This window comes from Cricetulus griseus, chromosome 7, assembly GCF_003668045.3.
Source record: "Cricetulus griseus strain 17A/GY chromosome 7, alternate assembly CriGri-PICRH-1.0, whole genome shotgun sequence".
Lineage (NCBI taxonomy): Eukaryota > Metazoa > Chordata > Mammalia > Rodentia > Cricetidae > Cricetulus > Cricetulus griseus.
The window spans coordinates 63,561,915-63,588,551 of NC_048600.1; the positions used below are offsets into that span (position 1 = coordinate 63,561,915).

The following is a 26,637-nucleotide window of genomic DNA, read 5'->3' on the forward strand; positions in this document are numbered from 1 at the left end:
AAAGTATTCCATCTTGGCATCCCTCCTGGGTCCCCAGATGGGGTATAAAAGGCCTGCCCATACCCTCAATAAAGATGTCGTCTTTTACTTTTCTCCTGGCTCCTGGATCTCTTGCCACATTCCCCAAAAGTCTACCTACTTGGACTCATCCCCTGCAACAGTGTTGGGCACCAGATGCCCTCAAAGCAATGTGACAAGCAGACCTGGCTAATGGTGAAAATGCAGAAGTGTATGAGGACTCTCACATGGGTAAAAGATCCAGGATTCATTTGACCGCAAAATAACAAATCAAATCCATATTATCATGGATGTGTTACATATTATTTTAATGGAAATGAGTTTTCCTCATACATTTGTACAGTGTTGAAGCTTCTCTTCCTACTATAGTATACTTGATCCCTTGCCACAGTGATCTGCTCAGGACGAGGAAAAGGATAAACTCTCTGGTTCCACAGACAAGGTTTGTAACTCTGGAGTAGGTTATGACTCAGTGTCCAAAGCAAGAACAGAAGTAAACACTGATTGGAGCTTGTGCCTCATTTCCCATCATTCCCAGTAATCGGGGGCCTTAGATATGTATGGTCCCATCTTCTCTTCAAAAAGAGCTTCCCTATTAAGAAGAGCTATGGCATCATTTGCTGCAGTTTCAAGAAAGAGATTCTGCAAATAGTAAGTTTTTCTGTAGTAAAACCTAACAGCAAATGGTCCACCAGTAATTGAGGAAATGAGTTCAATATAGTTCAGTAGTTTTTTCCCTAAGGATACATTGCTGTCTTCTGCAAACAGATTTGGAAAACGAAGGTGTACCTTGAGTTCATCCATGGACATGTTAAAATCTTTAGCAATGTTTTCCAATGAGGCATCATCCAGCCCAAAGTAAGACCTGTAGAGGTTGAATGTTTCATTCAGATCCTGTAATTCATCCCTGATCATGCCAACCAATGGAATGGTGGCCAATGCTCCAGCCTTCAGGGCCTCAAGGAAGACTTTCTGCTTCAGGGAATCTCTCTTGAGGTTAATGGTGGCCTCAGTAACACTGTTTAAAGACAGCATGAAGACATGGCGCTTGTGGGCTGGGAGCTCACCCAATAGGGTGGTCTGCAGCTTTGGGAAGTCATAGTCAGACACATCAAAGTTAGAGACCAAGAAGATTTGAGGCTCACGGGAGAGGACTTTCTTGAGATGCTTTGAACAGTCATCTCGAATTCTCTTAAGGACATTCTCCTCATTGAAAGCCTTTGGTTTACTCCTCTGTTCATTAGCTAAGTCATTATCTATCTTGGTACGAACAAAGTAGAAATTCATCTTCATCATTGCGATGGCTTTCGCTAGTTGTGCATCATTTTCTTTGAAGCGTGAAGCTGAGATGATAACAAAGAAGTCATACTCAGAAAACTTCATTGTCTTTAGGTAGCTTTCTGGTGGGAAGGAAGTGGACCCAGTGCCAGGCAGGTCCCATATTGTCACCTGAGGAAGCTTTGGGTGTGGGTATGGCATTCTCTCCTTGGTTGTCTCTGTCACTCCAGTAGGGGCTGCACCTTCGTCTTCCTGCCCTATCCCCATCAGAGCATTGATGAAGGTGGACTTCCCTGTCCCTGTCTCTCCTGTCACAGCAATGTTCAGGGGGGCGCTCTCGATGTCTCTCAGTGCACTGTGGATTGCAGAAAGTGCACCCTGGAGGTCATTTTTCTGAATGTGGGATTTAATCAAGGTGATGGTTTCCTCAGAGAGGATTTGGCTTTCCCTCTTAAAATTCTTAAAGAATGCATCAATGCTGGAGGCCCAAGCCATGTCTCTGTATGGTAGAAGCTGAATGGAGGAGAGAGGGGAGAAATTGTAATCATTAGTTAAAGCAGGGCACAGCTTTGGAGTTTGCTGGTCTGTAAAGCAGCCTCCCCCCAACCCTGTCCCACATCAGACCCAGCATTGCCTTTCTTGTCTTCTCTTGGTTGCTGCTTCCACTGCTGACCTGGATATAAGGAGACCTCTTGCTCACACTTCACTTCCTCCTAGCAATTTCCTTGCACCTCTTGGCTTAATTCAGACTCCACTTACTGGGTGAAGTTACCCACTGTAGGCTTTATTATCCTTCTGAAGCCTCCTTTAAATTCCTTTAGTTTCATTAAAATGACACCCACATGTGGTGTCAACCTAAAAGTCACACAAAAAAGCAAGACTTCTCCTGATAGGGTCCTCAACCTTATGTGAACCCATTACTGAGTTGCCTGTAGGTTCTCAAGGCCTCTGGTCTCATTGAACAGTTACTCTATAATGAGGAAATGACACCTGACAAGGGATGGAAAAGGTTGAAGTGAAAAGAGTTGTCCAAGTAATTGTAATTTCCCTTTCTTCTCTTAGCAGTGGTAGGACATGGTCTCCATGGTCACTCCTAAGTGAGTGACCCTGCTTCCTGGACTTTAGATGCTCAGTTGTTTATGGTCCAGTGTTGTGTTCTCTAGGGTGATTATGTTGGACATCTAGACAAGGTAAGAATCAGAGCTTCCACTCCAGGCACTAAGAGGGACATCTTGGAGAACTCTGACAAGCATCCTGCATAATGCTGACTTGATTTTTAAGGTCAAAACATTTTTCAAAATCACAATGGCTCAGATACCCAGAAAGCACCAGTATTAACCTAGACAAAGAGTTGAAACTATAGAAAAAGACTATATTGGGAATATAATTATTTCATATTTACCTAAATGTTATATATATATAGTATATATATGAATACACTTTATTTTTTTATAAATTTTTTAAAATTAGAAACAATCTTATTTAGAATATCAATTCCAGTTCCCTCTTCCTCCCATCCTTCCATGCCCTCCACTGACCCCCCCATCCCATTCCCCATCTACTCCCCAGGGATGGTGTTGCCTTCCATGAGGGATTATCAAAGTCTGTCAAGTCATTTGGGGCAGGGACTAGGCCCTCCCCATGTATCTAGGCTAAGAGAGTATCCTTCTATGGCGAATGGGCTCCCTAAGTCCTTTTGTGCACTATGGATAAATACTGGTTCCACTGCCAGAGGCCCTATAGACTTCCTAGATGACACCCATGTTCAGGATGCCTGGTTCAGTTCTAATGTATACACTTTAAATGACTTTATGCCACGTGATTGATAATGTCTCCCTTGTGAGTCACAGAATAACAGAAACTTCATTGTCAGGAATGGGAAACTTCTCTTGAGTTGCTGGTCAGGGAATTCTAAGATACTCCTGAAACAGCACAGGCTACTGCTCTTACCGTTGCTTGAGCCCCAGAAGTTGAAGGTGTTTTATCTGAAGACAGCACACGCTTCAGGTACAGGACTCAGAGCTGCATTTGAACCATTGTCTCCTCCCTGAGGACTAGCTTTCATAATACCAGAAGGTGCTGTGCAGATTGCCAAGGGAGGAAAGCATTCAACGATCCTACCCAGCTGTGACCCCTATGAGCCACATGATGATCCCCACATTGAGATAACTCCAGAGGTACAAGCGTGACATTTATGTGTTGTTGGTAACCCACAGCCATCTAATTGGACTTCGGGCTAGCTGAACAAGAAGAAAACCATGCCTGGTAACTGAAAACCTAACCAACCACCTGTTGATAGTGAGTTCGTAGATCTCAGAGGAGAACCCACTATGGCCACTTTCCTCTCCCAGTGTATTCCACCTGCTTTTTAAATACTCATCTTTATACCCACAGGGAGGTGGAGCTCTCACTCACCATCAAAGATGCTGCTTTTCACAGCAGAGGTCACTTTACAAAGCCACAGCTAGTCAAAGAGCAGAGAACAACAGACTTTGAGGTGTACAGTTGACACATTGTAACACAAACCTGACATGCAAAACACAGGAAATACTGCAAAGAGTGTGCAGAAAGAGTACAAGAGTCAGAAGACCACAAAGTCTTGATATCGCTAAGTCTGCAAGATTGAGTCTTCTGCATGTGACCTGATGATAAATCTAAGAAACCTCAACATTGTATCCATTTAAACAAGATCTGAGCAAGTATACCATCAGTTGACATGCCAAAGTGGATGTGGGAAATTGCATGAGTTGTCACACTTAGATGAAGTGTGCAAGTCATCAAAAACTGCAGATAGGGAGAAGCAGTCCTACCCAGAGATGAGTCTGTCTATCTATCTATCTATCTATCTATCTATCTATCTATCTATCTATCTCCTATCATCTTTCTGTATATCTATATGTACAAGATATACTAAATGCAGCAAGTTGCTTTGATATATTTATTTGTTTGAAGATATGTCACAGTAATCAATTATTAGAGGCCATAAATTTAAAGGGAATAGGAGGTATGGAAGGGACTGCAAGAAGAGAAGCAGGGAATGATGCACTTATATATTTTAATAATCAAAAGGAAATTCTGTTCATGGTAAGCATTTAAATTAAAATTCATAATTCAGAAGAAGAAAGGGAGGGGGGGAGAGAGAAAGGTAGGGAGGAAGGAAGGAAGGAAAGAAGAAAGGGAGCAAGGAAGACAATCCATGTTAGATGCAAAGGCAGCCATGCGAAGACCATACCCCACAGAATGTAATTCACAGTGTCTGCCTAAGAACATTACACTGATGTGCCTAAGCCAGCCAGTGCTACATTGTAGGATATTGTCTCCAAAACACTGGCTGGAGCAGCATGACTATCTGTCTACTTTATTAGGTGCTGGCAGCTGGTCAACCTTTCTGTCTCCCCACTATCCACTCCATGAGGTGATTCCCTGTGCCTCAGAGACAGCAGACCCCAATCTCCAGGGACTGCTAGGCATTTTGCCCATCCAAACTCTGGCCTGTCAGAGTTGCCAGCTGTTTACCCATCTATTCACCCAAGGAGGTCAGCATTCACACTTTTGAGCCTTAGACATCCAAGTTCACCTGACCCCTGTTGAACACCCCATGCAGCAGAGCCTTCAAAGTCCACCAATTGCTTCTTATTATAAAATAAGTAAGACAGTGAATATATACAAAAAAATCCAACCAGCAATATAAGCAAATTTGAACACAAAAATTTGGTTATATGAAAAACCAAGACAGTTTGTCTCCTCTAAACATTACAAATCCCAGAGTAATGGCCTTCATGGGAATGACTTAGATAAAGTTCCAGACAAAGTATTGAAATGGATGTTATAAATGTGCTAAAAAATGAGAACTCAAACAATCAGTTAGGTAAAAGGCAGGGATCAACACAAGGTACAAAAATGAAATTCAATAAAGAGAAATACTGAGTTAAGTCTTGACTTAAATGAGGTTAGACACTAAAAATTCTAAATGGAAAGATACCAAATGAGAGGATCATATGGAGGACAGAATATCAGGGTTGAAGACAATGTAGAGGTCTTGGAAGACTTTTCCAGGATGAACATAAAAATTAAAAAACCTATGAACATTGCACATGTGACCTGTGTAACATCATGAAATATATGGCTTAGAAGAAGAACTCCATTGCAACAGCATAGAAAACATTCTCAACCAATTGTAGCAAAAATGTCCACAAATTTAGGGATAGAAAAGCACATCCAGGTAGATAAAAGAGGCTTGAAGAACAGCCGATATACAAGGGCAGAAAAAGAAACCCCTGGAGTCATATCATAGTTAAAACCCTGCAAATATACAGAGCCAAGTGTTCCCCAAACTGCAAGAGAGAAGCATCAAGAACTGTGGGGGACCGAATATCCCTGTTATGGAATATTCTGGGTTCCAGGCCCTGGCCACATAAACAGCGGTGGCACCAGGGAACTCCGAGTCGTCATTGTATTGTTAATTAACACCAGGCTGTAACTGTTTACCTGGCCTGAGGGTAATATGCCTCTTATTTGCATCTGTATGTGCCTAAGCATCTGAATAGGCCCTCACCTGGGCGGAGGTGAAGGTGGTATGGGAGTTAGGACCGAAGGTTAAGAGCGAAGGAGAGAGAGAGGACAAAGAGAGAAATGGCTGCCTCATAGTGTTAGCAGGATTTAAGGGACACCAGAAAAGATGGCTAATAAACAAATAGCTCTAGTTCCAAATCATGGAACTGAGAGCTCTCTGAAGATGACAAGATGCCTGTGTTTGGTCTTTATAGTCTTGCGTTCCAAGAAGCTTCCAGGTCCACACACCCCCACTCAGGTAGAACCTCATGGCTGTCATGGGTTAAAGCTGAGACAAGCCGGGCCACGACAAAGAACTATAAAGGTGGGCCATCAGTAGAACAACTGACTGAGATCAGAAGAATCTTTGAAAGCCACAGTGCTCAACCTGCTCTGCCAGACACTGTGGTTGTTTCTGACCTGGGATTTTATCTTCCTGGGGCAAATGAGGAGTTTACAGCATAGACTCCAAGAGCATCTGGGTAACCCAGCCTGCTGTCTGTCTCCAAGCTTCACTGCCTCAGAAGACTAGAACAGCCCACAACACTCATGTAGAGGGAAGGGCTGTTGCTTCTCTGCTTTGGGATGCTCTGTGTCACAGAGATGTCCACAGAGGGATGCTACCATGAATGCTCCCTGAGTAAAACTCCCCAATCTCTCCTGCCCCAGTGTCAATGCTCCATTCTCCATGTTATCACCCATGTAGGGTATTGGCCAAGCTGAACTTAGAAACTGTTCACTTACCTCAGCAGTGGCGAGCTTGATCTGTTGGCAATGGCACCTCTGGTAAAGCTGTCCTCTTAGGAAAGGTCTTTGCACTCCAGCAGGGGCAGTTCCTGTGGAATGATCTAAAAATGGAGTTCAGACTCAGGATGTATAGGAAGAAAAGAGGTCAGGTGTGGAGTGCTGGTGTCCTCAGAAGAACTGCATAAAGAAAGGAGGAGCACTTGGGATGGAAAACCTGATCTTCTCTTGGCTACTTTATCATTCCTTGTCCATACAAAACTCTTGCTGTCTATACTTTTCTGACTGGATATGAGTTCAATTTATACAAACCCCCTTCCAGTCAGAGTTGGTTTCAGTTTCTATTCCTAGAAATGACTGGTTTGCATGAAACAATGGGGAGGTGCTTTAGAGAATTTGCAGATGGGTGAAACTGTTTGAGGTTGGCCTTACTGAATCTGTGGTCTGACCATTGAAAAACCAAAGATTAAAATTAATAAAAGTTTAAAATCTTAGGCCCTGAAAAGGGAATTTTTTTAAAATTAGAAACAAGCTTCTTTTACATGTCAATCCCGGTTCCCTTTCCCTCTCCTCCCCTCTGTCTTCCCACCCCCATCCCAACCCCTTTCTGCTCCCCAAGGAGGGTGAGGCCTTCTATGGGGGATGTTCAAAGTCTATCAGAATTTGGAGCAGGGCCTAGACCCTCCCCTGTATGTCTAGGCTGAGAGAATATCCCTCCATGTGGAGAGGGTTTCCAAAGTCCACTCATATATTAGGGATAAATACTGATTCACTACCAGAGGCCTCATAGATTGTCCAGACCTCCAAACTGATATCCTCTCTCAGTGGGTCTGGAACAGTCCTATGCTGGTTTCCCTGTTATCAGTCTGGGGTCCATAAATAACCCCTTGTTCAGGTCACCTGTTTCTGAGGGTTTCTCCAATCTGATTCTGACCCCTTTGCTCAACATTCCTCCCTCTCTGCAACTGGATTCCAGAGTTTAGCTGTGGTTGTCTGCTTCTGCTTCCATCAGCTACTGGATGAAGGCTCTAGGATGGTGTGTATAAGGTAGTCATCAATCTCATTATCAGAGAAGGGCATTTAAGGTAGCCTCTGAACCACTGCTTAGATTGTTAGTTGAAGTCAAACTTGTAGATCTCTGGACATTTCCCTAGTATCAGAATTTTCTTTAAACCTATGATGGCTCCCTCTATTGTGGTAGCTCTTTTCTTGATCTCCTCAATTCTTCCCCTGACTAAATCTTCCTGCCCTCTCATGTCCTCCTCTCCCCTCCTGTTCTCCTCCTCTCTTTCTTCTAGCTCCTTCTCCCCTCCCCTATGCTCTGAATTAGCTCAGGAGGTCTTGTCCCTTTCCCCTTCTCCAGGGGACCATATATGTCTCTCTTAGGGTTCTCCTTGTTTCCTAGCTTCTCTGGCGGTGTGGATTGTAGGCTGGAAAAGGGAACTTTTAATGACTGGGAATGTCATGGCTGTCACCTGAGCCCTGCTCTCAAAGAAGGGGAGGTTACCCCCCAATATTTGGGTCAAATTCCTATGTCTGCTAATTGCCCGTCCTAAGGTTGTCCCAGGGGATAACTGACAGACCCTGTAACCCTGCAATCCTGTGCCCTGTCTTATCTTACTCAAATGTATCATGCTTAAAATATATAGTTACTGCTTTACTCTGTACTTTGTATGACCTTAAGTAACCATGGAAACTCTGAAATTTGTGGGCTTTAACCTTATGGTCTTCCCCCTTTAAAAGCTCCTCTTTATGGCTGGTAGGCATCTCGTTTCCCCACCATGGAGTGAGATCTAAGTTGGCCAGCTTGAACAATAAAAAGAAACCTTTGCTTTTGCATTGGAGATTTTGGCTCCTTGGGTTGGTCTCTGGGGCTCCAGGAACCTGGCACAATACCATGAGAGCACAGTTCATGGTAGACCCTGGGTCTGACCCTCTGGCTTTCCCACTGGGGACTGCTAACTCAGGTGATGGCAAATAGTCATGGACATGTTATCCTGCTGTTGTGTGTTTTGGGTTGTTTATAGATTTACCAGTCTGACTTCAGTTTTGGTTTTTAATAAATTTGAGGCTTTTAATTAAAAGACACAGGCCAGGACCAAACCAGAGAGAGTTCTCTAAGTAAGGCCCTGGTTATAATTAGCCAATGGATTATAAGTGGAAAAAAACACAGAGTTATGATTTTGGGGAGCCACATTAACTTGCATCCCTCTCTAGGTGTGAGCAATGCTTACTCTTGTAACAGATATCCTGCAGATGTTTCAACCATCCAAGGAAACTTGTGTCTCATGAGCCTGTAGCCTGTTTAATCTGTGACCCATTACTTTGTAGGAATACCTTAGGCTGTGTAATGCTCAACAGTTAGCTTTTTTTTCTTAAGAGTAGTTTAACTGAACCAGGAAGTGGTCTGTCTTGGGCCAGCTGACAGGGTACATAGGCAAGATAGGAGCTACTTCCTCATGGGTTATACAAGATAGAAAGGATTTTGTTTTTACATGCTTACCACAGTAAATTTATCCTCTAAACATAATGTTCAGCATCACATTTCCAAACCGGTGAGCCCTGGATGTTAGGTGGCTTTGGATTCTCAAAGAAGCCTTTCCTACTGAGACCTTGCCCAATGTGTTTGTTCTCTGTATCTACTTGCTTGTTTGTTTGTAATCTCAGCTATTGGCAGTCTCCATACAAGAAAACACAGGAGCAGAATATAATGAACTGGATATCAGGAAACTAAAAGTTTGTTAGGCAGGAAGAACTTCATCAATGGACATAGCATGTAGATGCAGAAGACAACCAGAGTCCATCAATTTTGTTCTTGAAGCAGATTTGTCAGAAACCATATGGTGTTACAATTCAGAGGTGTATCTCTTCATTGTGTCCAGGCCCGTGTGTTACTTGCACACAGTTAATTGTTTAGGAGCAGTGTGTGTGAGTCATCTCCTTGTGGAATGGAATAGACGGCTCTGTGCTTTAAAGTCATCAGCTTCTCTCCTTTAAAGAGATATTTTATAGTTAATGGATGTCCTGTTCCCTTTACCCAGTGTTCTATGAATTGATCAGGTATGGGTCCATCTTGCACACAGTTGAGATCTGGCTTGTCACTGCTCCTTTGTGTGCTACCGATCTGGGTACTTAGAGTCTCTGAAACCTCTCAGGGATGTGGGAGCCACATTAGAAGATGCATAGTGAGGAGAAGTCCTCAAAGACCAGGAAAGTTCTGTCTCATGTCTGAGATTCCCACACTTTTATAAAATTTCAGTCCCATTATCTGGTGGTACTTCAAAGATGGTTTGTGGTTTCTTCATTCTTCCACGTTATCTCATTTATAAGAAACCAGCCTTTATTTTGTGTTTATGAAAGAAAACCAAAATCAGAGCACAGAAATATCCATTTGTAAGAGCGAGCGGTTGCCTTGAGAGTCTTCAAAAACCTGTTTCTGTCTTTCACTATCCAGAGCATTCTGATTAAAATTTCTCTTTCTTTAGTCGTTTCTGGCCATCCTGAGACTGTCTTATCTCATGTCCCTGGCAACAAATCATGAGCCCATCCTGATATTGTCTTTCCTTTGATTCCACTGTGTTCTTTTGCTTTATTTTGTTTTCTTTTTAGGGGTTATGATGATGTTTTAAGAGTTGAGAGTAGAGCCCACAGCCTCATCCATGCTAGATAAGTTCTCTGCCATGGAGCCATGGTCACAGCCCCACAGTGTTGTTGTGTCACTCAGCTTCTGCACTTATTTCTAAACCCACAACAATGCTGTGTGGGAGCCTGTGTAAGAAGGCTGTGAGCTTTTTGTGAACCATGGGTGGGGCAGAGTACAGGAGGTTTTTTCCATCAGCATTCTTTGAGAATTACATAAGCTATGTTAACTGAATGCAATGAAAGGTAGAACATGAAGAGATTCTCCTCGCATGCCCCCAGTATTGCTGTGGGAAAGAAAAAAGGCCTGGCAAGGGATATTTTTGGCTCTTTTCAGGAGACCAAAGATAAGACACAGCACCAGGTGTGTTCCCTCAATGTCCTTGTGTTTGCTTAAGAAAACTGTAAATGTTTTGCTTTAATAATAAAAACGAAAAGTGCTCTGTTTCTGCTACTCTTTAGCTCAGATGCCTGGAGTCCCTGGTACCTCACTGTCTTTGGAATATCCTTCGAATCAAAAACTTAGACTCACTGGCCATGGGGTGAGTTGACAATGCTCCCTTGGGGCTCAGTAGTAGAGGTGGAGATTAGATGGTTGGTACTGGGTGGCCAGGGAATTGATTTTCTTAGCTCTGTATCTTGAAATAGCTGGCACTATTTTCCATCCATAGTTGGAGCTGCTTTGTCCTCTGGCTTGTTATTGCCAGCTGCAGTGTGCAGAAAGGACTGGAGGGATGCTCTTCAAGGGTGACCAGGCAGCTGGATTAGTTTCTGGCATGGCATTTGTTTGTGCCACACAAAACTGGCATGGGAAGGAAGGGGTAGACACATTGATGAACTATGAGAGGTCTGGAGTCTGTGCCTGGTGGGGCAGTTTGGTGGAAAGTGTGCCCTGTGTGGCAGGTAACTCCAGTTGTGTTTTGGGGCCACGATTAGGCAGCAGTGGAAGGCTGCAGTAGAACTGCAACAGAAACCTGCCGAACACAGGAAAACAGTTTGGGAGGGACACGGTAAGTGAGACTAAGTTTTCCACTGGCTTGACAATGCCCTATGTGCACTCCAGTTATTGGGATTTCTTTTAATGTTTATTATAAATATTTTGAGGATAAATATTAAGGAGAGCCACAAGCTATCTTGACACACCATGACTGTCCACTTCCTGTCTCAAAAGGACCTCACAATCTCTCCTCCTTGCTTCTTCCTCTTCTCAGGGCCTCTCTTTCCCTCCTTGGAGTCCACCAGGGAACGCCATGATCCCTTTTGGCCAGATTAATGTGAACCGCCTCTTGAACTAATTAATGCCCTCATCCATTGGAAATCAGATCACAACACAGAAAAAAAAAAAATCCAGTAACACTCCTCTCGATTGCTTGGCCTGCCTTTTTATAGCATGCAGGACCATCAGTCCAGGATGGCATTATCCAGCATGAGCTGGAACTTCCTATATTAATCATTAGTTAAGAACATGTATGCCAGGTGTGTGGTACCTGCCTTCAGTCCCAGCACATGGAAGCAGAAGCAGGTGGATCTATGTGAGTTTGAGGACAATCTGGTCTACACAGTGAGTCTAGAACAGTCAGAGGTATGTAGGGAAACACTCTCTCAAAAACAAAAAACAAAAAACAAAAGAAAAACAAAGGAAGGAAGGAATGGAGAGAAAGAAAGAAACGAAGGAAGGAAGGAAGGAAGGAAGGAAGGAAGGAAGGAAGAAAGTAGAAAGAAAAGGTAGACTACCCTTCTGGCCAGTATTATGGAGGCATTTGCTCAATTGTGTTTCCCTCTTTTCAAATGGTTCTAGCTTGTGTCAAGTTGACACAAAACTAGTCGGGACACACCCACTCACACTAGAGATGACCTTCCTATTTTCCTGTCTTTTGGGGTCTTGTTTCTGAACATTGTCTAGCTGGTGTGGATAATTACTGATCATTTAATGTTTGGGATGATAATTCCTATGCTCAGAGTGCTTGACACACTTCTGCGAGTGCCAACCACACGTACTGTGGGTCACACACTGCTAGAACCACCCAAGATCCTGCTTTAAAAACAGTCCTTTTCATCAATTGATAGTAGAAATAAAGGAAAAGTAAGTTCAGAATGCACAGCACAACTGTCTGTTTGCCTGTGGTGGCACTGCAGTGCCCCCATGTGGATTGTCTCTCTGTTGCCCTTTCCCTCATGTGTTTGACTGTTCTAAGAAAGTGCAGGATTTGTGCTCTCAAACTCATAATGTTAAATGCAGATTTCCAGGAGAAGCTATGTGTACTGTGTTATCTGTTGCATAGGAACACATACCTACACACACATAGACACATATACCAGCTCATACACACACACACACACACACACACACACTCACACACACACACACACACACACACACACACACACACACACACTCATGCACAGGCAGAGATATGGTGACAGCTTTATTTTGGATATAAGAGGAAAAGGTCACCTATCACGTCCTTTGTAACTGAAGAGAGAACCACAGTGTTCCTCTTAGACCCTTGAAGGTGTCTTAGCAATGAATTAAGTAGGCTTGACACCTACAGTTCACTCATGCTTCACTTCTGCCACTGTTCCATGGACCCCTGACCCAGGTGCTCTGAGAAACACTCTTCACTTCTATTGTAGAGACAAAGATAGATGGTGTCCTTTCTCCCCCTTTCATATCACAGAGTATCTTCCTGGTGAATTTGTGACACATTGCCATATAATTGAATCGCGGCTCCAGTTATCTGGAACCTAGCCTCTATACCCACATTTTCAATTTCTAGAACTATATTTTGACTCCGACAAGGAAACCGAGGGAGAGCTGTGGTTAGTTCTAAGACAGGAGTATACTAACTTTGTGACAGTTTGTATATGGGAGGAGACAGGATCACTGTGAACCTTCAGTTAATCAGAAATAGAACGTGCAGACCATGCTACCAACCTCCCATTATCTGCACTCACCTGGCCATTTATTCTAGTATAAATAGGAACCACAGGGAGCTGGAAAAAAAATCACAGTTTGAGTTAGTGATCTATTTTTCATTTTGATACATATGCTTGAGATATGCAGGAATACTTACTGTAAACATAACCCAAACCATCTCATATCGAGAGATGGGCTTCACCAAGAACAGAACATGTCAGCTGCTCACAGCTTCCTCTCCCAACGTGACAGCAAATTTCTTTTCTCCATGATGTTAAATGTTTGAAACACAGTAACAGATTAAATATGGAGCTAAGATCAGGCACTGGGGTGTTTTACACACCAAGGCAGGAGTATCCAGTACAGAGTGATGGGTTGGGTAGAGTGGTCACTTTCATACTGAGGCTACAGTGCAGATGTGTGAAGTCTCTGCACTCTTCCAGGTGAGCTTGGAAGACAGAGGAAGTAAATGAACACCAGGAGCAGACTGTTCAGTAGAAGCTACCCGAGTTTACAAATAATGGAACAGAAAGAAAAGAATCTAGTGCCACAAGAGAAAAAGAATTAGAAGAAGGTATTAACCATGGTCCCCTGGAGAAGGGGAAAGGGTCAAGATCCCCTGAGCAAATTGAGAGCACGTGAAGGGGGGGAGGGAGCTATGAGAATGAGAAGGGAAGAAGAGGATGCAGAGGTCATGAGGGAGCAGAAAGGTTGAGTCAGGGAAAGAATAGAAGAAATAATACATGATAGGTAGGGTTTTAGTTGGGGGTGGTGGTAGGGGAGGACAGGAGGGAGAAGGGACCTGGGATTGTTATGTAAAACAATCTTGTTTCTAATTCAAATAAAAAAATCTGAAAAAAAAAAGAAAAAGGAAAATTCAGACAGACACTAAATTCTGTATATTTGAGAACCAAAAGGGAGAGCCACTGTTTGAATGGCTGTGCCTAAATCTCTCTGGACCATAGTTGAGGCATCAAGACGTGGGTTACAGGGTTAGTGAAACCCTCAGTTGGTAAAAGTGCTTGCAGTCAAACCTGAAGTCCTGAGTTCAATCCCAGAATCCATACAGCAGAAAACAAAAACCAACTCCCACAAGCTGTTCTCTGGTTTCCACGAACACCCACCCACAGACACAAAATAAATAATAAATGTAATTTTTTTTTTGTGAAGTGAGTTAAGGACATAAATATCTACCATTAATTTAAAGTGGACTAATTGGAATTCAGGTATTCTTGGAATGCCTTCAAGCTCACCTGGAAGAGTGGTTTGATGAAATAAAAATGTATTAGCCTAGTCAAGATGGCAAAAAAAAAAAAAGAAGGTATTAACACATGTTCTCTCACAAGAGGAGGGCAAATAGTAAAGATCTTTGAAAAAGCCACAGGAAACCATTACAATAGAAGCTTCCTAAAATGTAAAAATGAGAATAAATGGAGTGACCCTACAATGGAGGGAGCAGTGCTTCTCCCGGACACCATATACCATCAAATAAAAAAGCTCAGTGTGTTACCTGTTTAGAATTGTTGGTCTGTAATACCCTAGACCCCTAAACATTACAGGTGATTTCCATTTCTCTTGGTTAATGTCCAAAATTGTCAGTAAGTCCTTATTGCTGAAGGCACCACACAATTGAGTCATAGGACATGGAGAAATCATGTTGGTATTGACCTGGAAGCTTTATCCCTTCTGGTTGGATTTTTAATTTTTTTTTAATTAGAAAGAAGATTATTTTACATGTCATTCCCAGGTCCCTCTTCCTTCCCTCCTCCCCTACTCCTACCTGACTGACACCCTACCTTTCCCATACCCTTTTTGCTCCCAAGGGAAGGTGAGGCCTTCCTTAGTAGGTCTTCAAAGTCTGTCATAGACTTTGGGATAGGGCCTAGGCCCACCCCCTTGTACTAGGCTCAGGGAGTATCCCTCCATGTGGGGTGGGCTCCCAAAGTCCATGCCTATGCTAGGGATAAGTACTGATCCACTACAAGGGGCCTCATAGATTTCCGAAGTCTACTGACTGACACCCACATTCAGGGGGTCTGGATCAGTCCCATGCTGCTTTCCCAGCTATCAGTCTGGGAACCAAGAGCTCTTCCCTTGTTCAGGTGAGCTGTTTCTGTGGGTTTCACCAGCCTGGTATGGACCACTTTGCTCATCTGTCCTCCTTCTCTGCAACTGAATTTCAGTTCAGTTCAAAGTTTAACTGTGGGTTTCTGCTTCTACTTCCACCAGCTGCTGGATGAGGGCTGTAGCATGGCATATGAATTAGTCATCAATCTCATAATCAGGGGAGGGCATTTCAGGTAGCCTCTCCTCTGTTGCTTAGATTGTTAGTTAGTGTCACCTTTGTAGCTCTCCACAGCTCCCTAGTGCCTGATTTCTCTTTAAACCTATAATGTCTCCCTCTATTATATTATCTCTTATCTTGCTCTCTTCTGTTCTTCCCCCAGCTCTACTCCTTTCCCCATCATGTCTTCCTCACTCCTCCTCTTCTTCCCTTCTCATTCTCCTAGTTCCATCTCCCCTCCCCCCATGCTCCCAATTTGCTCAGGAGATCTTGTCCTTTTCCCCTTCTCCGGGGGACTCTGTATGTCTCTCTTAGGGTCCTCCTTGTTTACTAGCTTCTCTGGCAGTGTGGATTGTAGGCTGGTAATCCTTTACTTTATGTCTAAAATCCCCATATGAGTGAGTACATAGCATGTTTGTCTTTTTGTGATTGGGTTACCTCGCTCAGAATGGTTTCTTCTAGTTCCATCCATTTTCCTGCAAATTTCAAGATTCCATTGTTTTTTTACTCTGCTGAGTAGTACTTCATTGTGTAAATGTACCACATTTTCTCTATCCATTCTTCAGTTGAGGGGAATATAGGTTGTTTCCAGTTTCTGGCTATTACAAATAATGCTGTGATGAACATCATTGAACAGATGTCCTTGTTGCATGAATGTGCTTCTTTTGGGTATATGCCTAAGAGAAGAATTGCTGGATCTTGTGGTAGACTGATTCCCATTTTCCTGAGGAATTGACATACTGATTTCCAAAGTGGCTGTACAAGTTGGCACTCCCACCAGCAGTGCAGGAGTGTTCCCCTTTCTCCACATCATCTCCAGCATAAACTGTCATTGCTGTTTTTGATTTTAGCCATTCTGACAGGTGTAAGATGGTATCTCTGAGTTGTTTTGATTTGCATTTCCCTGATGGCTAAGGATGTTGAACAGTTTCTTATGTGTCTTTCAGCCATTTTAGATTCCTCTATTGAGGAATCTATTTAGTTCTGTACCCCATTTTTTAATTGGATTATTTGGTGTTTTGGAGACTAGTTTCTTGAGTTCTTTGTAAATTTTGGAGATCAGCTCTCTGTCAGATATGGGGTTGGTGAATATCTTTTCCTAATCCGTGGGCTGTCATTTTGTCTTGTTGACTGAGTCCTTTCCTTGCAGAAGCTTCTCAGTTTCAGGAGGTTCCATTTATAAATTGTTGATCTCAGTGTCTGTGCTACTGACACTGTTCAGGAAGTGGTCTCCTGTACCAATTTGTTCAAGGATATTTCCTACATTCTCTTCTAATAAGTTCAGTGTGGTTGGATTTATGTTGAGGTCTTTGATCCATTTGGACTTAAGTTTTGTGCATAGAGATAGACATGGATCTATCTGCAGTCTTCTACATGCCAGCATCCAGTTATGCCAGCACCATTTGTTGAAGATGTTTTCTTTATTCCATTGTATAGCTTTAGCTTCTTTGTAAAAAATCAGGTGTTTGTAGGTGTGCAGGTTAACATCAGTGTTTTCAATTCAATTCCATTGGTTTGCCTGTCTATTTTTGAGCCAATACCAAGCTGTTTTCAGGACTATAGCTCTATAATAGAGGTTGGAATCAGGGATGGTGATGTCTCCAGAAGTTCTTTTATTGTACAGGGCTGTTTTGACTATCATGGGTCTTTTGTTTTTCCATATAAAGTTGAGAATTGTTTTTTCAAGATCTGTGAAGAACTGTGTTGGGATTTTGATGGGGATTGCATTAAATCTGTAGATTGCTTTTGGCAAGATTGCCATTTTTACTATGTTGATTCTACCTATCCAAGAACATGGGAGATCTTTCCATTTTCTGGTATCTTCTTTAATTTCCTTCCTTAAAGACTCAAAATCCTTATGAAAAAGGCCAAGTAACATATAAAGGCAAACCAATTAGAATCACACCCGACTTCTCAATGGAAACTCTGAAAGCCAGAAGGTCTTGGATAGATACCCTACAAGCACTAAGGGAGCATGGATGTCAACCCAGACTGCTGTACCCAGCAAAACTTTCAATCACTATAGATGGAGAAAACAAGATATTGCATGACAAGAACAGATTTAAACAATACATATCCACAAATCCAGCACTACAGAAGGCTTTGGAAGGAAAACTCCAACCCAAGGAACATAACTACATGCACAAAAACACAGGCAATAGATTATCTAATTTTACCAAACACAAAAAGAAGCCGGAGGGCGAAATCCACACACAATGACACCACCAACAATAAATCCAAAACAAACAAGAACCAACGAACAATGGACATTAACATCACTAAATGTCAATGGTCTTAACTTACCCATAAAAAGATATAGGCTAACAGAATGGATACGAAGACAGAATCCATCCTTCTGCTGTTTACAAGAAACACACCTCAACTTCAAAGACAGGCGATACCTCAGAGTAAAAGGATGGGAAAAGATTTTCCAATCAAATGGGCTCAAGAAACAAGCTGGTGTAGCAATCCTAATATCTAACAAATTGGACTTTAAACTAAAATCAATCAAAAGAGATGAAGAAGGGCATTTCATACTCATCACAGGAAAAGTCCATCAAGATGAAATCTCAATCCTGAACATCTATGCCCCAAATACGAAGGCACCCACATTTGTGAAAGAAACATTACTAAAGCTCAAACCACACATAAAACCACACACACTTATAGTAGGAGACTTCAACACCCCCCTTACACCACTAGACAGGACCACCAGACAGAAACTTAACAAAGAAACAAAGGATCTGAAAGAAGTTATGACACAACTGGGGTTAACGGATATCTATAGAGCATTCCAGCCAAACTCAAAAGAACATACCTTCTTCTCAGCACCACATGGCACCTTCTCTAAAATTGACCACATAGTAGGCAACAAAGCAAACCTCCATAGTTACAAAAGAATTGAAATAACCCCCTGTATCTTATCAGACCACCATGCATTAAAGCTAGAATTCAGCAACATTGCAAATGGCAGAAAACCTGCAAACTCTTGGAAAATGAATAGCACCCAATTGCACCATTCCTGGGTTGAGGAAGAAATAAAAAAAAAACAAATTAAAGACTTCCTAGAATCTAATGAGAATGCAGACACAACATACCCAAACTTATGGGACACTCTGAAAGCAGTGCTAAGAGGGAAGTTCATAGCACTAAGTGCCCACATGAAGAAACTGGAGAAAAGTCACATTAGAGAATTGACAGAACAACTGAAAGCACTAGAGCAAAAAGAAGCAAACTCACCAAGGAGGAGTAGACACCAGGAAATAATCAACCTGAGAGCTGAAATCAATAAAGTAGAAACTAGGAAAACATTACAAAGAATCAATGAAACAAAGAGTTGGTTCTTTGAGAAGATCAACAAGATAGACAAACCTCTAGCCAAACTAACCAAAAGAGAGAGAGCATGCTAATTAACAAAATCAGAAAGGAAAAGGGGGATATAACAACGGACACTGTGGAAATCCAGAGAATCTTCAAGTCATACTTTGAAAACCTGTACTCCACAAAATTCGAAAATCTAATGGAAATGGACAGTTTTCTGGATAAATATCACTTACCAAAATTAAACCAAGATCAGATAAACAGTTTAAATCGACCCATAACCCCTAATGAAATAGAAGCAGTCATCAAAAGCCTCCCAACCAAAAAAAGCCCAGGGCCAGATGGCTTCACTGCAGAATTCTACCAGAAATTCAAACAAGAGCTGATACCAGTACTCCTCAAACTGTTCCGCACAATAGAAGCAGATGGGATATTGCCAAACTCTTTCTATGAGGCTACAATCACTTTGATACCCAAGCCACACAAAGATAAGACTAAGAAAGAGAACTACAGACCGATATCCTTCATGAACATTGATGCTAAAATACTCAATAAAATATTGGCAAATCAAATCCAAGAACATATCAGAAAAATCATCCACCACGATCAAGTAGGCTTCATCCCAGGGATGCAAGGATGGTTCAACATATGAAAAACCATCAATGTAATCCACCATATAAACAAACTGAAAAAGAAAAACCACATGATCATCTCACTAGATGCTGAAAAAGCCTTTGACAAAATCCAACATCCCTTCATGATAAAGATCTTGGAGAGAACAGGAATAACAGGAACATATCTAAACATGATAAACTCAATATACACCAAACCAATAGCCAACATCAAACTAAATGGAGAGAAACTCGAAGCGTTTCCTCTAAAATCAGGAACAAGACAAGGCTGTCCACTCTCTCCATACCTCTTCAATATTGTACTTGAAGTTCTAGCTAGAGCAATAAGACAAGAACAGGGGATCAAAGGGATACACATTGGAAAGGACGAAGTCAAACTTTCACTATTTGCAGATGACATGATAGTCTACATAAGTGACCCAAAAAACTCTACCAGGAAACTCCTACAGCTGATAAACACTTTCAGCAAGATAGCAGGATACAAAATTAACTAAAAAAAATCTGTAGTCCTACTGTATACAGATGATAAACTCAATGAGAAAGAAATCATGGAAACATCACCTTTCACAATATGCACAAGCAACATAAAATATCTGGGGGTAACACTAACCAAAAAAGTGAAAGACCTGTATCATAAGAATTTTGAGACTTTAAAGAAAGAAATTAAAGAAGATACCAGAAAATGGAAAGATCTCCCATGCTCTTGGATAGTTAGAATTAACATAGTAAAAATGGCAATCCTACCAAAAGCAATCTACAGATTCAACACAATCCCCATCAAAATCCCAACACAGTTTTTCACAGACATTGAAAAAACAATACTCAACTTTATATGGAAAAATAAAAAACCCAGGATAGCCAAAACAACTCTTTACAATAAAAGATCTTCTGGAGGCATCACCATCCCTGACTTCAAGCTCTACTATAGAGCCATAGTTCTGAAAACAGCTTGGTATTGGCACAAGAACAGACAGATAGACCAATGGAATCGAATTGAAGACCCAGATATTAACCCACACACCTATGAACACCTTATTTTTGACAAAGGTGCTAAATCTATACAGTGGAAAAAGATAGCATCTTCAACAAATGGTGCTGGCACAATTGGATTCGGACATGCAGAAGATTGCAGATTGATCCATACCTGTCACCACGCACGAAACTTAAGTGCAAATGGATCAAAGATCTCTCCATAAATCCAGCCACACTGAATCTTCTAGAAGAGAAAGTGGGAAGTACCCTTGAACAAATTGGCACAGGAGACTGATTCCTGAACATCACGCCAGGAGCACAGACACTGAGGTCTGCAATCAATAAATGGGACCTCCTGAAACTGAGAAGCTTCTGTAAGGCAAAGGACACAGTCAGTAAGACAAAATGACCACCCACAGAATGGGAAAAGATCTTCACCAACCCCACATTTGACAGAGGGCTGATTTCCAAAATATACAAGGAGCTCAAGAAGCTAGCCACCAAAACAACAAACAATGAAATTAAAAAGTGGGGTGCAGAACTAAACAGAGATTTTTCAACAGAGGAATCTGAAATGGCTGAAAGACACTTAAGAAAGTGCTCAAAATCCTTGGCCATCAGAGAAATGCAACTCAAAACAACTCTGAGATACCACCTTACACCTGTAAGAATGGCTAAAATCAAAAATACCAATGGCAACCTATGCTGGAGAGGATGCGGAGAACAAGGAACACTCCTCCATTGCTGGTGGGAGTGTGAACTTGTAAGACCATTCTGGAAATCAGTATGGCATTTGCTCAGAAAAATGGGACTCAATCTACCTCAAGATCCAGCCATTCCTCTCTTGGGCATATACCCAAATAGTGCATGTTCGTACAACAAGGACATATGTTCAACCATATTCATATCAGCATTGTTTGTAATAGCCAGAACCTGGAAGCAACCTAGATGCCCCACACCTGAAGAATGGAAAGAGAAAATGTGGTACATTTATACAATGGAGTACTACTCAGCAGAAAAATGAAATGGAATCTTGAAATTCGCAGGCAAATGGATGGAACTAGAAGAAACCATCCTGAGTGAGGTAACCCAATCACAAAAAGACAAACACGGCATGTATTCACTCATATATGATTTTTAGACATAGAGCAAAGGTTTACCAGCCTATAATTTTCTTCACCAAAGAAACTAGGAATCATGAAGGACTCTAAGGGATAAATAGACCCCAGGAATGGGAAGTGGCATGAACTCCCAAGCTAATTGAGAGCATGAGGGTAGGGGAGAGAGTGCTGCCACAATAAGAGTACAAGAAGAAGTAGAGGAGAGGAAATGGAGGAGCAGAGATATTGAGTAGGGGGAAGAATAGAGGAGAGAGAGAGCAGGATGAGAGATACCATATCAGAGGGAGCCACTATAGGTCAGAGAAGAGATCTGGAACTAGGGAGATCTCCAGAGACCTACAAGGATGACACGATCTGACAGTCTGGGCAGTGGAGGAGAGGATAGCCTAGAAGCCCTTCCCCTAGAATGAGATTGATGACTACTCTCTATGCTATCCTAGAGCTCTCTCGTCCAGTGGCTGATGGAAGCAGAGACAGACATCCACAGAAATACACTGAGCTGAAATCCGGAACCTAGTTGAAGAGAGGGAGGAATGAAGATCGAAGGGGTCTGTACCAGGTTGGAGAAACCCACAGAAACAGTTGGCCTGAAAAAGGGACAGCATATTGACCCCAGACACTGTCTGGGTAGCTAGTGCGGGACTGATCCAGACCCCTGATTATGGATGCCAATGGGGAGGCCCCTGTACTCCGGGGAGCCTCCGGAGGTAGACTGGTGTTTTTCCCTGGTGTGTGTGTGTGGGACTTTGAGAGCCCCTCCCACGTGAAGGGATGTGCTCTGTCTCTGGACACATGGGGAGGGGCCTAGGCCCAGCACAGGAAGATTTGGTGGACTTTGTGGAGCCCCTGTTGGGGGCCCTACCCTGCCTGGGGAGTGGTGGGTGGATGGGGTGGGGGTAGGTTGGAGGTGAGGAGGATGGGGGTGAGGGGAGGGAGAGGGAGAAGGGACTTACATGTGAAACAAGCCTGTTCCCTAACTTGAATTAATAATAAAAAAAAGGGAAAAGAAAAAAATAAAATAAAAAAATAACAAAAAAAAAACCAAAATAAAAAACAAAGGTTAACTAGGGCAGTAGAATTACAGGCAACAGATTCGGAAACAAGACAATCAATTATATATACAATAGCTTATGGAAATGCAAACACAATATGCAAAAGAAAACTTTTGCCTTTGAAGATCAGATTAGCTCCAGTAGAAGAATGGATTTTGCATGCAGCCAATATTGACTATAATGTGCAAGATACTGGAGCTTGAGTAGTAGAAGCCATCTTGAAAGGTTTAAAAAGGCAACAGGAGATTAAAAGTTCTAGAGGTGAGGATGCAAGGGCTTTGGAAAGAGAAGCACCTTACAGAGGTCAACATAGGTACCAATTGGCTAGAGGTTACTATTACTATGAACCTGAACCTTGGGTAGGAAGAGCCTTTCCCAGGAGACCACAAAGGCACCAGGAACCTAGATGTTTCAGCTGTGGTAGAATGGACATATCAAGAGAAATTGTAGACAAATGAATTCTTACAATGCCTCATATGGAAGGCCACTGCCTTCTGGATTGTGTAGAAGATGTGGTAAGGGCAGGCACTGGACCAATGAATGTATATTGACATAATGGAAGGAAACCCATTAAAGCTGGGAAACCCCGAGGGGGGCCTCAAGAAGTCCCCCACATCGAGAAAGATCTATTCTTTCCCAGTAGCAGTGGAAGGCAATCTCTCACAGGACGAATAGATAGTTCTTTGCCTATTGTGAAAAATGATACTGTTCTAGATGGTAGTTTGAATAGTGATGAAGAATCAAATGCGAATGGACAAAATGAGAAACACAGATTTTGGCAAACTTATTTTTTTTTTAAAGATTTATTTATTTATTTATTATGTATACAGTATTCTGTCTGCATATATCCCTGCAGTCAGAAGAGGGATCTCATTATGGATGGTTGTAAGCCACCATGTGGTTGCTGGGAGTTGAACTCAGGACCTCTGGAAGAGCAGCCAGTGCTCTTAACTTCGGAGCCATCTCTCCAGCCCAAAAGGATGCCAATTTTTTTTTTTTTTGGTTTTTTTGAGACATGGGTTCTCTGTGTAGCTTTGGAGCCTATCCTGGCACTCGCTCTGGAGACCAGGCTGGTCTCGAACTCACAGAGATCCTCTTGCCTCTGCCTCCTGAGTGCTGGGATTAAAGGCATGTGCCACCAACGCCTGGTGCAAACTTCTATTAATGATAACAAACCTCAGTTGAAAATGAAAATTAATAATAAAGTTATTACTGGCTTAGTAGACACTGGGGCGGATGTGACTATTATTACCCAAAAGTCTTGGCCTCAGAAATGGCATCTTAGAGAGGCAAGTGTACAATTTTTAGGAATTGGAACTCTATCTAGAGTTTGACAGAGTGTTTGCTCGGTGGTCTGCATTGGACCGGAAGGGCAGAAGGGGAGACTGAAACCATAGTGGCAGATATAGCTATAAATCTCTGGGGTTTTGATTTTTTACAGCAATGGAATACTCAGATTAATATTCCTCCATTGTCAGATACAAATTATGTACAATCTTTAGATAGTAGAAAAGATTTGGTAAGATGCTATGGAAAACGGTTACCAACCATCCAGGCTGTACAGAAACTAGGTACAAATGATAGAACTTCAGAGGTTCCAAAGGCCCTGCCATTGAAGTGGCTTACAGATGAACCTGTTTGGGTAGGACAATGGCCTATGACCTCTGAGAAGCTAGAGGCTTTAGAAAAGTTAGTACAGGAACATCTAGAGGCTGGACATATAGACGAATCTACCAGTCCTTGGAATTCTCCTGTATTTGTTACCAAAAAGAAGTCAGGTAAGTGGAGAATGCTGACAGACCTGAGAGCCATAAATAAGGTAATTCAACCAATGGGCTCTCTGCAACCTGGAATGCCATTGCCTTCCTTGATACCTAAAGAATGGCCTATCATAGTCATTGATCTAAAAGACTGTTTTTTCACTATATCATTACAGGAAAATGATAGAGAAAAATTTGCATTTACTGTACCAACTCTTAATAATTCACAGCCAGTTAGGAGATATCAGTGGAGAGTTTTGCCACAAGGAATGCTAAATAGTCCTACTTTGTGTCAGCACTTTGTACAGCAACCTTTGGAAATAATTTGTAAGAAATTTTCACAATCTCTTGTTTATCATTACATGGATGACATTCTTTTATCAGATTCTAATAAGGAAACTTTGGAACGTATGTTTGAAATGGTGGAGGAAGTTCTGCCTCGTTGGGGGTTACAGATTGCCTCAGAAAAGATACAAAGAGGAGATTCTATTAACTATTTAGGTTACAAGATAGACTTACAAAGAATCAGATCTCAAAAGGTACAAATTAGGAGAGATCGTTATCAAACTCTTAATTCTCTTCAGAAATTATTAGGGGAAATTTCTCAATTACAGACGATTATTGGTGTAGAAGGACATGACTTAAAGCATTTAAAAATGGCCCTTAAAGGTGATAAGGACCTAAACAGTCCGAGAATATTATCTGCTGAGGCAGAAAAAGAGTTACAATGGGTAGAAAACAGAATATTGGATGCCCACGTAGATAGGATAAATCTTGATTTAGACTGTATTCTGGCTATTTTGCCATCCAGAGAATACCTTTCTGGAATTCTGATGCAGAGGGAAGACACTATATTGGAGTGGATATTTCTGCTACATAAACAGAATAAAAAGTTAAAGACATATATATATATATATATATATATATTATATATATATATAAAAGATTTCTGATTTGATTCTAAAGGGTAAATTAAGACTTTGTCAACTGACTGGAAAAGATCCAGCAGAAATTATAGTACCTTTAACTAATGAAGAAATCTCTTCCTTGTGGAAGGATAATGAATATTGGCAAATAGCTATTACTGACTTTTTGGGAACAATTAGCAACAACTATACCAAAACTGACAGAATTAAATTCATAAAAAAGACTGTCTGGATTTTTCCACATATTGTAAGACAAACTCCCATTTCTGCAGTTCTTACCTTCTACACCGATGCCAACAAATCTGGTAAGGCAGGTTATAAAGCAGGTGAGGTAAGTAAAGTAGTTCAAAGTCCATAAACATCTGTACAGAAGGCAGAATTATATGCAATTCTCATGGTGCTTATGGATATTACAGAATCTCTTAATATAATTACTGATTCTCAATATGCAGAGAGAGTTGTGTTACACATTGAGACTGCAGAGTTTGTTCCTGGTAATACAGAATTAACCTCATTGTTTTTACAATTACAGGAAACAATCAGAAGCAATCCTCTATACATTACACATATCAGATTCCATACTGTTCTGCCAGGCCCACTACCACAAGGCAATGATGAGATTGATCGTTTATTAATTGGCACTGTGCTAGAAGCCTCGGAATGTCATAAAAAGCATCATGTAAATAGCAAAGGTTTAAAGAAGGACTTCTCCATCACTTGGCAACAAGTCAAGGAGATAGTGAGAAACTGTCCTACTTATTCCTTTTAAAACCAAACTCCGCTGCCAGCAGGCTGTAATCCTAAAGGCATCCGGAGGAATGAGATCTGGCAAATGGACGTCTTTCACTTTACAGAATTTGGAAATTTGAAATATGTGCTTCATACCATTGACACATTCTCAGGGTTCCAATGGGCTACTGCTCTCAACTCTGAAAAAGCTGATTCCGTTATTATACACCTACTAGAGGTGATGGCAGTTATGGGCACACCTGCACAGATAAAAACTGACAATGCTCCAGCATTTGTCTCCACAAAATGGAACAGTTCTTCAAATATTATAACATAATTCATGTCACAGGTATACCACACAATCCTACAGGACAAGCAGTTGTTGAGAGATCTAATAGGACACTTAAGGAGATGCTCCATAGGCAAGTTGGTAAGTCAAAACCCCCCAAACATAGGTTGCCTAATCCTTCATTGACACTAAACAAACAGCTGCAGAAAGACACTGGACTACAGAAAAAATTGCTGAACTGAATCAACCAGTGTACTTCAAAGATGTACTGACCTCAGTATGGAAACCTGGACATGTGTTATGTTGGGGTAGGGGTTTTGCATTTGTTTCCACAGGAGAAGAAAAACTTTGGATACCATTAAAATTGATCAAGATTTGAGTTGAAAAAGACAACCCTCTTGACA

At 41.7% G+C, this 26,637-nt stretch overlaps 1 protein-coding gene across 2 annotated transcripts in view; it reads right to left on the minus strand.

Moving 5' to 3' along the window:
- Positions 1-299: 299 nt before the first annotated feature.
- Positions 300-26,637, minus strand: part of LOC100771979 (T-cell-specific guanine nucleotide triphosphate-binding protein 2) — a 43,821-nt gene continuing 17,483 nt past the window's right edge. Inside the window, exons 1-2 of one of the 2 annotated variants that reach the window (XM_027427671.2) lie at positions 6,592-6,920; positions 300-1,809 (exon numbers count right to left, since the gene is read on the minus strand). In XM_027427671.2, coding sequence (XP_027283472.1) covers positions 547-1,791 — 1,245 coding nt within the window. In that variant the 5' untranslated portion in view covers positions 1,792-1,809; positions 6,592-6,920 and the 3' untranslated portion in view covers positions 300-546. Of the gene's footprint in view, positions 1,810-6,591; positions 6,921-26,637 lie in introns of those variants that run through there. The other variant, XM_027427672.2, reaches the window with a different exon arrangement.